Source organism: Sphaerodactylus townsendi, linkage group LG07 (genome assembly GCF_021028975.2).
Source record: "Sphaerodactylus townsendi isolate TG3544 linkage group LG07, MPM_Stown_v2.3, whole genome shotgun sequence".
NCBI lineage: Eukaryota > Metazoa > Chordata > Lepidosauria > Squamata > Sphaerodactylidae > Sphaerodactylus > Sphaerodactylus townsendi.
Window position 1 is genome coordinate 104,147,030 of NC_059431.1, and position 14,528 is coordinate 104,161,557.

A 14,528-nucleotide genomic window follows, 5' to 3' on the forward strand; every position below is an offset into this window, starting at 1 on the left:
GCGCAGGCTGCGCCATCTTCCCCGTCCCTACCGGGACCGTTCATGTGAATGGTCCTGTGGGGGTGCATTGGCATCATATAAGCTGACGCACGCCCGAGCGTGGCCATGCAGAAACGGCCTAGGTCTTCTTCTGGCAGTGGCTGTTTCAAGGCGGAACCACCGGCCAACCACAAGACCTGCTGGGCAAGGCCTTCCTGAAACATGGGGCAGGTGGCACATTGGGGAACAGTGCTCAGAAGAGCACAGGTAGCATGTCAAAGAGCAACACTTAGCTCCCAAGCCTCTGAGTGAGTGTCACAGGTTTAATAGCAGAGGAGCATAAGCGTTGCGTGCAAAAGATCCTGAGTTCAATCACTGGCATGTCCAGTTTAAGAGAGGCTGGGGAAAACTACTGTATGAGACCTTGGAAAGCCATTTCCAGCCCAGATAAACAGTACTGGGATCTGATGGACGGGTAGACTGAGGAGTAGGGGGAGGGGAGGATCCAGCCACCCTCCCAGGACCTTCCTCCAACGTAAGTGGCTCTCCCTCCAGTGGTAGTGACATTTAAGGTGGAAGAAGATTCCTTGGCTGGAGGAGGGTCTCAACTATTGCTCAGTGGAGTAGTAGGGTGGGGGTAATATCCGCCCCTGCATAAGGCAGGTTTATATGTCAGGTGCCAACTACGCAAGCTGTTCTAGTCTTAATGGTAGACAACATGGTCACTTTGAGCTTCCTTCAGACTATCTATGATTCTAACTACTTTATGAACTTGTGGCATACCAAAGATGGTAGGAAAATCTTACTGGGCCTATTGAGCATTTTTTAAAAAAAGGAACTATATTTTTAATTTAGCCCGGTGGGAAATGCTAAGACAGTGGTGGCGAACCTTTGGCACTCCAGATGTTATGGACTACAATTCCCATCAACCCCTGCCAGCATGGCCAAGCTGGAAGGGGCTGACAGGAGTATGATCCATAACTTTATCTGGAGTAACAGGGTCCGCTCCTGCTGAACTAAGATCATTGACTCTGCCCACTAATTTACTCCCCCAAGAACAGAGAAAGAGGCAAAGAATTATTCAGACCTACTGAGCCCAAGTTCCTCAGCCGTTTGCAACAGCGCTGAATTAGACTAGGGGGAAAGAGGTTGATTGCAAATGCATTCCATTTCATTTTAGACTGTGGGAATATGCTGCACTGAGCTTATCAATTCCTTTTTACTAATTTGACATCAGGCATTTTTACTGACACTTCTCTGAAAGTTAAATGTAAAAGTAACAGAGTTTTGGGCTTTCAACAGGACCCCCAGATTTTGGATATTGGTGCTGACCAAGACAGAGTGAGACAACTTCTAGCACATATGCAGGAGGTTCTTGATGCATTACAGAAACGTGCATTCCAGTACAAATCGTACCAGAAGAACTTTAAGGTAATTCATTTGCCATCTCCATATGTGCTGTCTTAATGGAAGTCTGCACTGGGATTTGTACAACCAAGCACATTTATTTATTTATTTATTTATTTGTTTGTTTGTTTGTTTGTTTGTTTGTTTATTGCGTAAGTTATTTATTTATGGCGTAAGTTATTAGGACTCCAATCCTGCGTTCACATACTTCAGGGCCACCAGGCCTAAGTAAATGGCTTGAGAGGAAGTGGATTCTGGTATACGTGCAGGTGTGCGGTTGAGTCACTGCTTCTACAGGACAATGGCAGGCCCAACATCCAACTTCTGCCTCAGTTGGGTGATCTTGGGCTAATATCTCTGCCTAACCTTCCTCGCAGAGTTGTTGTGAGGATAAAAATGTGGAAAATCGAAAGAAAAACACGCCCTTCAGTTGTAGGGTATCTGCTTTGCATGTGAAGGCCCCAAGTTCTGTGCTCAGCATCTCCAGTAAGTTGATCTTATGAAAAACCTCTTCTTGAGGTCTCGGACAGTTGCTGCCATGTTGAGTAGACAGTGTTGAATTTGAAAAGACCGATGCTGTGATGCGGCACAAGACAGCTTCTTGCGTTCCAGTTGAAATGCACATTTTATTTTATGCAGAACTGTCTGCTTTAAGAAAAGGCATGAACCTTGATTCTGATTACTGAACTGAGTTTGAAGGGTCCGCTATTTCCTAGCTGCCAGCATTTTTATACGTTAGCTCAAAAGAAAGTCCCAATATCCAGTTAAATTATCAGGTGTATATGCACAGTTTTATAGCCTCGCCAGTACCCTTTACTTCAGGAGGGCACAAAGATACAATGGTTTTGATAGGAAATCTGAAATATAGGAAGCAGTGGTCAAACGTGCAGGTTACTGCTGCAGTTTTAAGAATACGGAACCGTAAGCATGACATTTGTCTTGCCTTGGTTGAAAGTGAATTGTCACAAACTTGCTGTTTTGTGACAAATAGAAGGGCCTTATGACTTGACTTTGTAATACTGTTGCGTACCTTCTTTACGTATACATGCACACACATTTCTCACAAAAGTTTGTAACATCTGTCTGTCTTGTATCATCCTACTCTTTCTGTAGGGAACCCAGGGTAGTACACACAGTTTGCGCTTCCTTCATATTATTGTCTCAGTAACTATGTGAGATTGGTTACAACTGAGGAAGGGGAACTGGGTCAAGGTCATAAGAACATAAGAACTAGCCTGCTGGATCAGACCAGAGTCCATCTAGTCCAGCACTCTGCTACTCGCAGTGGCCCACCAGGTGCCTTTGGGAGCTCACATGCAGGATGTGAAAGCAATGGCCTGCTGCTGCTGCTGCTCCTGAGCACCTGGTCTGCTAAGGCATTTGCAATCTGAGATCAAGGAGGATCAAGATTGGTAGCCATAGATCGACTTCTCCATAAATCTGTCCAAGCCCTTTTTAAAGCTATCCAGGTTAGTGGCCATCACCACCTCCTGTGGCAGCATATTCCAAACACCAATCACACGTTGCGTGAAGAAGTGTTTCCTTTTATTAGTCCTAATTCTTCCCCCCAGCATTTTCAATGAATGCCCCCTGGTTCTAGTATTGTGAGAAGGTCACCTAGTGAGTCTCACACAGCAAGCACGGATTTGATATAATCAGTTTGGTATAATCACTGCACCCCGCTGGCTTATGGAAGCATCAGAGGCGTAGCAAGGGGGGGAAAGCGCCTGGTGCACTGGTGCGTCCTCTGCCCTCGTCCTGCCCCAGAACGCCCCGTCCCTGGAACGCCCTCACCACACCTCCACAGGGGTGCGCGCCTGGTGTGTCATGCACCCCACCCCGCCCCCTTGGAGCTACGCTTCTGGGAAGCATATGCCAGTCTTTTAGTGTGCCACATGTGCATGTTTTGTTCAGCTTACCAAGCAGTTAGTCCAGCACTTGCTTGAACTCTCCATGGGCGCACAAACTTAAGTGTCATCAAGTCCCCAGTGACTTATATAGAGACCCTAATGAGGGCCTTTGGAAACAAGAGATGAGCAGAGGTGGTTTGCCATTGCCTGCCTTGGCAGAGTCTTCCTTGGTGGTCTCCCAGCCAAGTAGCAGTGGCGTAGTGGTTAAGAGCAGGTGTACTCTAAACTGGAGGAAGCGGGTTTGATTCCCAGCTCTGCCACTTGAGCTGTGGAGGCTTATCTGGGGAATTCAGATTAGCCTGTGCACTCCCACACACGCCAGCTGAGTGACCTTGGGTTAGTCACAGTTCTTCTGAACTCTCTCAGCCCCACCTACCTCACAGGGTGTTTGAAGTGAGGGGGGAAGGGCAAGGAGATTGTAAGCCCCTTTGAGTCTCCTACAGGAGAGAAAGGGGGGATATAAATCCAACTTTCTTCTTCTTCTTCTTCTTCTTCTTCTTCTTCTTCTTCTTCTTCTTCTTCTTCTTCTTCTTCTTCTTCTTCTTCTTCTTCTTCTTCTTCTTCTTCTACTTCTTCTACTTCTTCTTCTTCTACTTCTACTTCTTCCACTACCGTGGTGGCGAACCTGTGGCACGGGTGCCAGAGGTGGCACTCAGAGCCCTCTCTGTGGGCACGCATGCTGTCATAGCCCCCTCCCCCTTGCCCCATCAGAGGCTGCTGCCGGCAGACGCATTGGGAGTCACGCTGCACAGGCTGGCTGTGCACAAGGCACTCAGCTGGCTGGGGCTGAGCTTCAGGGAGGTCCTGGACACAGTGCGTAACAGACTTCCCTCTGTGATACACCTCTGAAGATGCCAGCCACAGATGCAGGCGAAACATTAGGAACAAGATCAACCAGAGCACAGCCACACAGCCTGGAAAACCCACCAGAACCAGTTAAATTCCCTTGTCCATCCCCCACCCCCCTTGGCCAAGTGTTGGCACTTTGCAATAAATAAGTGGGTTTTGGGTCGCAGTTTGGGCACTCGGTCTCTAAAAGGTTTGCCTCTTCCTCCTCCTCCTCCTCCTCCTCCTCTTCCTCCTCCTCCTCCACCACCACCACCACCACCACCACCACCACCACCAGCCATGCTTAGCTTTCAAGAGACTGCACTGTTCCCTCCCACCTCTCCAGGTGCAGTTGATTCCAAGTGCTGGGTGGATTTAATAGTGCTCATTAAAGGGGGAAAAAGAGGTTGTAAGTTCCCTTTAGAAAGTGCTGCTTTACCGCACAAGACCAAAACAGGTCTTTCCCACTGTTATTCCAGACAGCAGCAGCTGACTGTTGTCTTTGCTTGGTGCCTGGGGAGCTACTGATGTTGCCATGTCTTTTAGTGCTTCTAAACAAAGTAATTATTTTGTCAAGTGTACTTATTTTTTTAAAAATGTCTAAGCATTTATATTAGCAGGGCTTCCTTCTAGCTTAAGATAACAGCGCTGTTGTTTTTTCTGCCAAGGATGGAAAGGTCAGAATGGAGTTTGCTCGAAGGTCAAGAGCAGAGCTTTGTTCTTCTTGTTAAGTGAACTGGGTTGATGAATGTAGGTCCCAAACCTTTCCTGTGTAACTAGTCTATTATTATTTCATTAGATTTGTTTAGTGGGCTGCAATGGAGTATGAAATCATGTAGGATAAAACACCAAAGGAAGAATAAAGAATCATCTAATGGCAGAGGTGACAGCAGGGTCCTAGTCCCTGCAACATAGATCAGCATTTAGCATTTCTCCAGCCATGGACTGGTCAGGGGGACAAGCACAGGGTACACGATCACAATGGAATAAGTGCAGACCTGTCCTGGAGGAGAAGGTACCTGCGTGCCTTTCCCCAGGTTACTTGCTAAGAATTTGGGACACGCACAGAGTGAACCTCAAGTCTGTTTACCTGGAAGTTTTTAAAAGATACATAAGCAGCAGGTTTGAGAAGCTGATCCCCATTTTGTTCTCTCGAATTGATTGGCTAGCTTTTGATTGGTTCCTAGAGGACCTGCACGCTAGAGAAGTTCTCTCTTGGCAGAGGAGCGAATCCAGGTTGGATTACTTGGGTGCTGTGTGGTTTCCGGGCTGTATGGCCGTGTTCTAGCAGCATTCTCTCCTGACGTTTCGCCTGCATCTGTGGCTGGCATCTTCAGAGGATCCTCTGAAGATGCCAGCCACAGTGGGGGGGTGGGGGGGGGGGGGGGTGGGGGGGGGGGGGGGTGGGGGGGGGGGGGGGTGGGGGGGGGGGGGGGTGGGGGGGGGGGGGGGTGGGGGGGGGGGGGGGTGGGGGGGGGGGGGGGTGGGGGGGGGGGGGGGTGGGGGGGGGGGGGGGTGGGGGGGGGGGGGGGTGGGGGGGGGGGGGGGTGGGGGGGGGGGGGGGTGGGGGGGGGGGGGGGTGGGGGGGGGGGGGGGTGGGGGGGGGGGGGGGTGGGGGGGGGGGGGGGTGGGGGGGGGGGGGGGTGGGGGGGGGGGGGGGTGGGGGGGGGGGGGGGTGGGGGGGGGGGGGGGTGGGGGGGGGGGGGGGTGGGGGGGGGGGGGGGTGGGGGGGGGGGGGGGTGGGGGGGGGGGGGGGTGGGGGGGGGGGGGGGTGGGGGGGGGGGGGGGTGGGGGGGGGGGGGGGTGGGGGGGGGGGGGGGTGGGGGGGGGGGGGGGTGGGGGGGGGGGGGGGTGGGGGGGGGGGGGGGTGGGGGGGGGGGGGGGTGGGGGGGGGGGGGGGTGGGGGGGGGGGGGGGTGGGGGGGGGGGGGGGTGGGGGGGGGGGGGGGTGGGGGGGGGGGGGGGTGGGGGGGGGGGGGGGTGGGGGGGGGGGGGGGTGGGGGGGGGGGGGGGTGGGGGGGGGGGGGGGTGGGGGGGGGGGGGGGTGGGGGGGGGGGGGGGTGGGGGGGGGGGGGGGTGGGGGGGGGGGGGGGTGGGGGGGGGGGGGGGTGGGGGGGGGGGGGGGTGGGGGGGGGGGGGGGTGGGGGGGGGGGGGGGTGGGGGGGGGGGGGGGTGGGGGGGGGGGGGGGTGGGGGGGGGGGGGGGTGGGGGGGGGGGGGGGTGGGGGGGGGGGGGGGTGGGGGGGGGGGGGGGTGGGGGGGGGGGGGGGTGGGGGGGGGGGGGGGTGGGGGGGGGGGGGGGTGGGGGGGGGGGGGGGTGGGGGGGGGGGGGGGTGGGGGGGGGGGGGGGTGGGGGGGGGGGGGGGTGGGGGGGGGGGGGGGTGGGGGGGGGGGGGGGTGGGGGGGGGGGGGGGTGGGGGGGGGGGGGGGTGGGGGGGGGGGGGGGTGGGGGGGGGGGGGGGTGGGGGGGGGGGGGGGTGGGGGGGGGGGGGGGTGGGGGGGGGGGGGGGTGGGGGGGGGGGGGGGTGGGGGGGGGGGGGGGTGGGGGGGGGGGGGGGTGGGGGGGGGGGGGGGTGGGGGGGGGGGGGGGTGGGGGGGGGGGGGGGTGGGGGGGGGGGGGGGTGGGGGGGGGGGGGGGTGGGGGGGGGGGGGGGTGGGGGGGGGGGGGGGTGGGGGGGGGGGGGGGTGGGGGGGGGGGGGGGTGGGGGGGGGGGGGGGTGGGGGGGGGGGGGGGTGGGGGGGGGGGGGGGTGGGGGGGGGGGGGGGTGGGGGGGGGGGGGGGTGGGGGGGGGGGGGGGTGGGGGGGGGGGGGGGTGGGGGGGGGGGGGGGTGGGGGGGGGGGGGGGTGGGGGGGGGGGGGGGTGGGGGGGGGGGGGGGTGGGGGGGGGGGGGGGTGGGGGGGGGGGGGGGTGGGGGGGGGGGGGGGTGGGGGGGGGGGGGGGTGGGGGGGGGGGGGGGTGGGGGGGGGGGGGGGTGGGGGGGGGGGGGGGTGGGGGGGGGGGGGGGTGGGGGGGGGGGGGGGTGGGGGGGGGGGGGGGTGGGGGGGGGGGGGGGTGGGGGGGGGGGGGGGTGGGGGGGGGGGGGGGTGGGGGGGGGGGGGGGTGGGGGGGGGGGGGGGTGGGGGGGGGGGGGGGTGGGGGGGGGGGGGGGTGGGGGGGGGGGGGGGTGGGGGGGGGGGGGGGTGGGGGGGGGGGGGGGTGGGGGGGGGGGGGGGTGGGGGGGGGGGGGGGTGGGGGGGGGGGGGGGTGGGGGGGGGGGGGGGTGGGGGGGGGGGGGGGTGGGGGGGGGGGGGGGTGGGGGGGGGGGGGGGTGGGGGGGGGGGGGGGTGGGGGGGGGGGGGGGTGGGGGGGGGGGGGGGTGGGGGGGGGGGGGGGTGGGGGGGGGGGGGGGTGGGGGGGGGGGGGGGTGGGGGGGGGGGGGGGTGGGGGGGGGGGGGGGTGGGGGGGGGGGGGGGTGGGGGGGGGGGGGGGTGGGGGGGGGGGGGGGTGGGGGGGGGGGGGGGTGGGGGGGGGGGGGGGTGGGGGGGGGGGGGGGTGGGGGGGGGGGGGGGTGGGGGGGGGGGGGGGTGGGGGGGGGGGGGGGTGGGGGGGGGGGGGGGTGGGGGGGGGGGGGGGTGGGGGGGGGGGGGGGTGGGGGGGGGGGGGGGTGGGGGGGGGGGGGGGTGGGGGGGGGGGGGGGTGGGGGGGGGGGGGGGTGGGGGGGGGGGGGGGTGGGGGGGGGGGGGGGTGGGGGGGGGGGGGGGTGGGGGGGGGGGGGGGTGGGGGGGGGGGGGGGTGGGGGGGGGGGGGGGTGGGGGGGGGGGGGGGTGGGGGGGGGGGGGGGTGGGGGGGGGGGGGGGTGGGGGGGGGGGGGGGTGGGGGGGGGGGGGGGTGGGGGGGGGGGGGGGTGGGGGGGGGGGGGGGTGGGGGGGGGGGGGGGTGGGGGGGGGGGGGGGTGGGGGGGGGGGGGGGTGGGGGGGGGGGGGGGTGGGGGGGGGGGGGGGTGGGGGGGGGGGGGGGTGGGGGGGGGGGGGGGTGGGGGGGGGGGGGGGTGGGGGGGGGGGGGGGTGGGGGGGGGGGGGGGTGGGGGGGGGGGGGGGTGGGGGGGGGGGGGGGTGGGGGGGGGGGGGGGTGGGGGGGGGGGGGGGTGGGGGGGGGGGGGGGTGGGGGGGGGGGGGGGTGGGGGGGGGGGGGGGTGGGGGGGGGGGGGGGTGGGGGGGGGGGGGGGTGGGGGGGGGGGGGGGTGGGGGGGGGGGGGGGTGGGGGGGGGGGGGGGTGGGGGGGGGGGGGGGTGGGGGGGGGGGGGGGTGGGGGGGGGGGGGGGTGGGGGGGGGGGGGGGTGGGGGGGGGGGGGGGTGGGGGGGGGGGGGGGTGGGGGGGGGGGGGGGTGGGGGGGGGGGGGGGTGGGGGGGGGGGGGGGTGGGGGGGGGGGGGGGTGGGGGGGGGGGGGGGTGGGGGGGGGGGGGGGTGGGGGGGGGGGGGGGTGGGGGGGGGGGGGGGTGGGGGGGGGGGGGGGTGGGGGGGGGGGGGGGTGGGGGGGGGGGGGGGTGGGGGGGGGGGGGGGTGGGGGGGGGGGGGGGTGGGGGGGGGGGGGGGTGGGGGGGGGGGGGGGTGGGGGGGGGGGGGGGTGGGGGGGGGGGGGGGTGGGGGGGGGGGGGGGTGGGGGGGGGGGGGGGTGGGGGGGGGGGGGGGTGGGGGGGGGGGGGGGTGGGGGGGGGGGGGGGTGGGGGGGGGGGGGGGTGGGGGGGGGGGGGGGTGGGGGGGGGGGGGGGTGGGGGGGGGGGGGGGTGGGGGGGGGGGGGGGTGGGGGGGGGGGGGGGTGGGGGGGGGGGGGGGTGGGGGGGGGGGGGGGTGGGGGGGGGGGGGGGTGGGGGGGGGGGGGGGTGGGGGGGGGGGGGGGTGGGGGGGGGGGGGGGTGGGGGGGGGGGGGGGTGGGGGGGGGGGGGGGTGGGGGGGGGGGGGGGTGGGGGGGGGGGGGGGTGGGGGGGGGGGGGGGTGGGGGGGGGGGGGGGTGGGGGGGGGGGGGGGTGGGGGGGGGGGGGGGTGGGGGGGGGGGGGGGTGGGGGGGGGGGGGGGTGGGGGGGGGGGGGGGTGGGGGGGGGGGGGGGTGGGGGGGGGGGGGGGTGGGGGGGGGGGGGGGTGGGGGGGGGGGGGGGTGGGGGGGGGGGGGGGTGGGGGGGGGGGGGGGTGGGGGGGGGGGGGGGTGGGGGGGGGGGGGGGTGGGGGGGGGGGGGGGTGGGGGGGGGGGGGGGTGGGGGGGGGGGGGGGTGGGGGGGGGGGGGGGTGGGGGGGGGGGGGGGTGGGGGGGGGGGGGGGTGGGGGGGGGGGGGGGTGGGGGGGGGGGGGGGTGGGGGGGGGGGGGGGTGGGGGGGGGGGGGGGTGGGGGGGGGGGGGGGTGGGGGGGGGGGGGGGTGGGGGGGGGGGGGGGTGGGGGGGGGGGGGGGTGGGGGGGGGGGGGGGTGGGGGGGGGGGGGGGTGGGGGGGGGGGGGGGTGGGGGGGGGGGGGGGTGGGGGGGGGGGGGGGTGGGGGGGGGGGGGGGTGGGGGGGGGGGGGGGTGGGGGGGGGGGGGGGTGGGGGGGGGGGGGGGTGGGGGGGGGGGGGGGTGGGGGGGGGGGGGGGTGGGGGGGGGGGGGGGTGGGGGGGGGGGGGGGTGGGGGGGGGGGGGGGTGGGGGGGGGGGGGGGTGGGGGGGGGGGGGGGTGGGGGGGGGGGGGGGTGGGGGGGGGGGGGGGTGGGGGGGGGGGGGGGTGGGGGGGGGGGGGGGTGGGGGGGGGGGGGGGTGGGGGGGGGGGGGGGTGGGGGGGGGGGGGGGTGGGGGGGGGGGGGGGTGGGGGGGGGGGGGGGTGGGGGGGGGGGGGGGTGGGGGGGGGGGGGGGTGGGGGGGGGGGGGGGTGGGGGGGGGGGGGGGTGGGGGGGGGGGGGGGTGGGGGGGGGGGGGGGTGGGGGGGGGGGGGGGTGGGGGGGGGGGGGGGTGGGGGGGGGGGGGGGTGGGGGGGGGGGGGGGTGGGGGGGGGGGGGGGTGGGGGGGGGGGGGGGTGGGGGGGGGGGGGGGTGGGGGGGGGGGGGGGTGGGGGGGGGGGGGGGTGGGGGGGGGGGGGGGTGGGGGGGGGGGGGGGTGGGGGGGGGGGGGGGTGGGGGGGGGGGGGGGTGGGGGGGGGGGGGGGTGGGGGGGGGGGGGGGTGGGGGGGGGGGGGGGTGGGGGGGGGGGGGGGTGGGGGGGGGGGGGGGTGGGGGGGGGGGGGGGTGGGGGGGGGGGGGGGTGGGGGGGGGGGGGGGTGGGGGGGGGGGGGGGTGGGGGGGGGGGGGGGTGGGGGGGGGGGGGGGTGGGGGGGGGGGGGGGTGGGGGGGGGGGGGGGTGGGGGGGGGGGGGGGTGGGGGGGGGGGGGGGTGGGGGGGGGGGGGGGTGGGGGGGGGGGGGGGTGGGGGGGGGGGGGGGTGGGGGGGGGGGGGGGTGGGGGGGGGGGGGGGTGGGGGGGGGGGGGGGTGGGGGGGGGGGGGGGTGGGGGGGGGGGGGGGTGGGGGGGGGGGGGGGTGGGGGGGGGGGGGGGTGGGGGGGGGGGGGGGTGGGGGGGGGGGGGGGTGGGGGGGGGGGGGGGTGGGGGGGGGGGGGGGTGGGGGGGGGGGGGGGTGGGGGGGGGGGGGGGTGGGGGGGGGGGGGGGTGGGGGGGGGGGGGGGTGGGGGGGGGGGGGGGTGGGGGGGGGGGGGGGTGGGGGGGGGGGGGGGTGGGGGGGGGGGGGGGTGGGGGGGGGGGGGGGTGGGGGGGGGGGGGGGTGGGGGGGGGGGGGGGTGGGGGGGGGGGGGGGTGGGGGGGGGGGGGGGTGGGGGGGGGGGGGGGTGGGGGGGGGGGGGGGTGGGGGGGGGGGGGGGTGGGGGGGGGGGGGGGTGGGGGGGGGGGGGGGTGGGGGGGGGGGGGGGTGGGGGGGGGGGGGGGTGGGGGGGGGGGGGGGTGGGGGGGGGGGGGGGTGGGGGGGGGGGGGGGTGGGGGGGGGGGGGGGTGGGGGGGGGGGGGGGTGGGGGGGGGGGGGGGTGGGGGGGGGGGGGGGTGGGGGGGGGGGGGGGTGGGGGGGGGGGGGGGTGGGGGGGGGGGGGGGTGGGGGGGGGGGGGGGTGGGGGGGGGGGGGGGTGGGGGGGGGGGGGGGTGGGGGGGGGGGGGGGTGGGGGGGGGGGGGGGTGGGGGGGGGGGGGGGTGGGGGGGGGGGGGGGTGGGGGGGGGGGGGGGTGGGGGGGGGGGGGGGTGGGGGGGGGGGGGGGTGGGGGGGGGGGGGGGTGGGGGGGGGGGGGGGTGGGGGGGGGGGGGGGTGGGGGGGGGGGGGGGTGGGGGGGGGGGGGGGTGGGGGGGGGGGGGGGTGGGGGGGGGGGGGGGTGGGGGGGGGGGGGGGTGGGGGGGGGGGGGGGTGGGGGGGGGGGGGGGTGGGGGGGGGGGGGGGTGGGGGGGGGGGGGGGTGGGGGGGGGGGGGGGTGGGGGGGGGGGGGGGTGGGGGGGGGGGGGGGTGGGGGGGGGGGGGGGTGGGGGGGGGGGGGGGTGGGGGGGGGGGGGGGTGGGGGGGGGGGGGGGTGGGGGGGGGGGGGGGTGGGGGGGGGGGGGGGTGGGGGGGGGGGGGGGTGGGGGGGGGGGGGGGTGGGGGGGGGGGGGGGTGGGGGGGGGGGGGGGTGGGGGGGGGGGGGGGTGGGGGGGGGGGGGGGTGGGGGGGGGGGGGGGTGGGGGGGGGGGGGGGTGGGGGGGGGGGGGGGTGGGGGGGGGGGGGGGTGGGGGGGGGGGGGGGTGGGGGGGGGGGGGGGTGGGGGGGGGGGGGGGTGGGGGGGGGGGGGGGTGGGGGGGGGGGGGGGTGGGGGGGGGGGGGGGTGGGGGGGGGGGGGGGTGGGGGGGGGGGGGGGTGGGGGGGGGGGGGGGTGGGGGGGGGGGGGGGTGGGGGGGGGGGGGGGTGGGGGGGGGGGGGGGTGGGGGGGGGGGGGGGTGGGGGGGGGGGGGGGTGGGGGGGGGGGGGGGTGGGGGGGGGGGGGGGTGGGGGGGGGGGGGGGTGGGGGGGGGGGGGGGTGGGGGGGGGGGGGGGTGGGGGGGGGGGGGGGTGGGGGGGGGGGGGGGTGGGGGGGGGGGGGGGTGGGGGGGGGGGGGGGTGGGGGGGGGGGGGGGTGGGGGGGGGGGGGGGTGGGGGGGGGGGGGGGTGGGGGGGGGGGGGGGTGGGGGGGGGGGGGGGTGGGGGGGGGGGGGGGTGGGGGGGGGGGGGGGTGGGGGGGGGGGGGGGTGGGGGGGGGGGGGGGTGGGGGGGGGGGGGGGTGGGGGGGGGGGGGGGTGGGGGGGGGGGGGGGTGGGGGGGGGGGGGGGTGGGGGGGGGGGGGGGTGGGGGGGGGGGGGGGTGGGGGGGGGGGGGGGTGGGGGGGGGGGGGGGTGGGGGGGGGGGGGGGTGGGGGGGGGGGGGGGTGGGGGGGGGGGGGGGTGGGGGGGGGGGGGGGTGGGGGGGGGGGGGGGTGGGGGGGGGGGGGGGTGGGGGGGGGGGGGGGTGGGGGGGGGGGGGGGTGGGGGGGGGGGGGGGTGGGGGGGGGGGGGGGTGGGGGGGGGGGGGGGTGGGGGGGGGGGGGGGTGGGGGGGGGGGGGGGTGGGGGGGGGGGGGGGTGGGGGGGGGGGGGGGTGGGGGGGGGGGGGGGTGGGGGGGGGGGGGGGTGGGGGGGGGGGGGGGTGGGGGGGGGGGGGGGTGGGGGGGGGGGGGGGTGGGGGGGGGGGGGGGTGGGGGGGGGGGGGGGTGGGGGGGGGGGGGGGTGGGGGGGGGGGGGGGTGGGGGGGGGGGGGGGTGGGGGGGGGGGGGGGTGGGGGGGGGGGGGGGTGGGGGGGGGGGGGGGTGGGGGGGGGGGGGGGTGGGGGGGGGGGGGGGTGGGGGGGGGGGGGGGTGGGGGGGGGGGGGGGTGGGGGGGGGGGGGGGTGGGGGGGGGGGGGGGTGGGGGGGGGGGGGGGTGGGGGGGGGGGGGGGTGGGGGGGGGGGGGGGTGGGGGGGGGGGGGGGTGGGGGGGGGGGGGGGTGGGGGGGGGGGGGGGTGGGGGGGGGGGGGGGTGGGGGGGGGGGGGGGTGGGGGGGGGGGGGGGTGGGGGGGGGGGGGGGTGGGGGGGGGGGGGGGTGGGGGGGGGGGGGGGTGGGGGGGGGGGGGGGTGGGGGGGGGGGGGGGTGGGGGGGGGGGGGGGTGGGGGGGGGGGGGGGTGGGGGGGGGGGGGGGTGGGGGGGGGGGGGGGTGGGGGGGGGGGGGGGTGGGGGGGGGGGGGGGTGGGGGGGGGGGGGGGTGGGGGGGGGGGGGGGTGGGGGGGGGGGGGGGTGGGGGGGGGGGGGGGTGGGGGGGGGGGGGGGTGGGGGGGGGGGGGGGTGGGGGGGGGGGGGGGTGGGGGGGGGGGGGGGTGGGGGGGGGGGGGGGTGGGGGGGGGGGGGGGTGGGGGGGGGGGGGGGTGGGGGGGGGGGGGGGTGGGGGGGGGGGGGGGTGGGGGGGGGGGGGGGTGGGGGGGGGGGGGGGTGGGGGGGGGGGGGGGTGGGGGGGGGGGGGGGTGGGGGGGGGGGGGGGTGGGGGGGGGGGGGGGTGGGGGGGGGGGGGGGTGGGGGGGGGGGGGGGTGGGGGGGGGGGGGGGTGGGGGGGGGGGGGGGTGGGGGGGGGGGGGGGTGGGGGGGGGGGGGGGTGGGGGGGGGGGGGGGTGGGGGGGGGGGGGGGTGGGGGGGGGGGGGGGTGGGGGGGGGGGGGGGTGGGGGGGGGGGGGGGTGGGGGGGGGGGGGGGTGGGGGGGGGGGGGGGTGGGGGGGGGGGGGGGTGGGGGGGGGGGGGGGTGGGGGGGGGGGGGGGTGGGGGGGGGGGGGGGTGGGGGGGGGGGGGGGTGGGGGGGGGGGGGGGTGGGGGGGGGGGGGGGTGGGGGGGGGGGGGGGTGGGGGGGGGGGGGGGTGGGGGGGGGGGGGGGTGGGGGGGGGGGGGGGTGGGGGGGGGGGGGGGTGGGGGGGGGGGGGGGTGGGGGGGGGGGGGGGTGGGGGGGGGGGGGGGTGGGGGGGGGGGGGGGTGGGGGGGGGGGGGGGTGGGGGGGGGGGGGGGTGGGGGGGGGGGGGGGTGGGGGGGGGGGGGGGTGGGGGGGGGGGGGGGTGGGGGGGGGGGGGGGTGGGGGGGGGGGGGGGTGGGGGGGGGGGGGGGTGGGGGGGGGGGGGGGTGGGGGGGGGGGGGGGTGGGGGGGGGGGGGGGTGGGGGGGGGGGGGGGTGGGGGGGGGGGGGGGTGGGGGGGGGGGGGGGTGGGGGGGGGGGGGGGTGGGGGGGGGGGGGGGTGGGGGGGGGGGGGGGTGGGGGGGGGGGGGGGTGGGGGGGGGGGGGGGTGGGGGGGGGGGGGGGTGGGGGGGGGGGGGGGTGGGGGGGGGGGGGGGTGGGGGGGGGGGGGGGTGGGGGGGGGGGGGGGTGGGGGGGGGGGGGGGTGGGGGGG

At 76.2% G+C, this 14,528-nt stretch overlaps 1 protein-coding gene across 1 annotated transcript in view; it reads left to right on the top strand.

The window, feature by feature from the left end:
* Positions 1 to 14,528, top strand: part of DNAH6 (dynein axonemal heavy chain 6) — a 247,355-nt gene that overhangs the window by 31,611 nt on the left and 201,216 nt on the right. Inside the window, exon 10 of the mRNA XM_048504422.1 lies at positions 1,282 to 1,410. Within this exon, the coding sequence (XP_048360379.1) occupies positions 1,282 to 1,410 (129 nt within the window). The remainder of the gene's footprint in view (positions 1 to 1,281; positions 1,411 to 14,528) is intronic.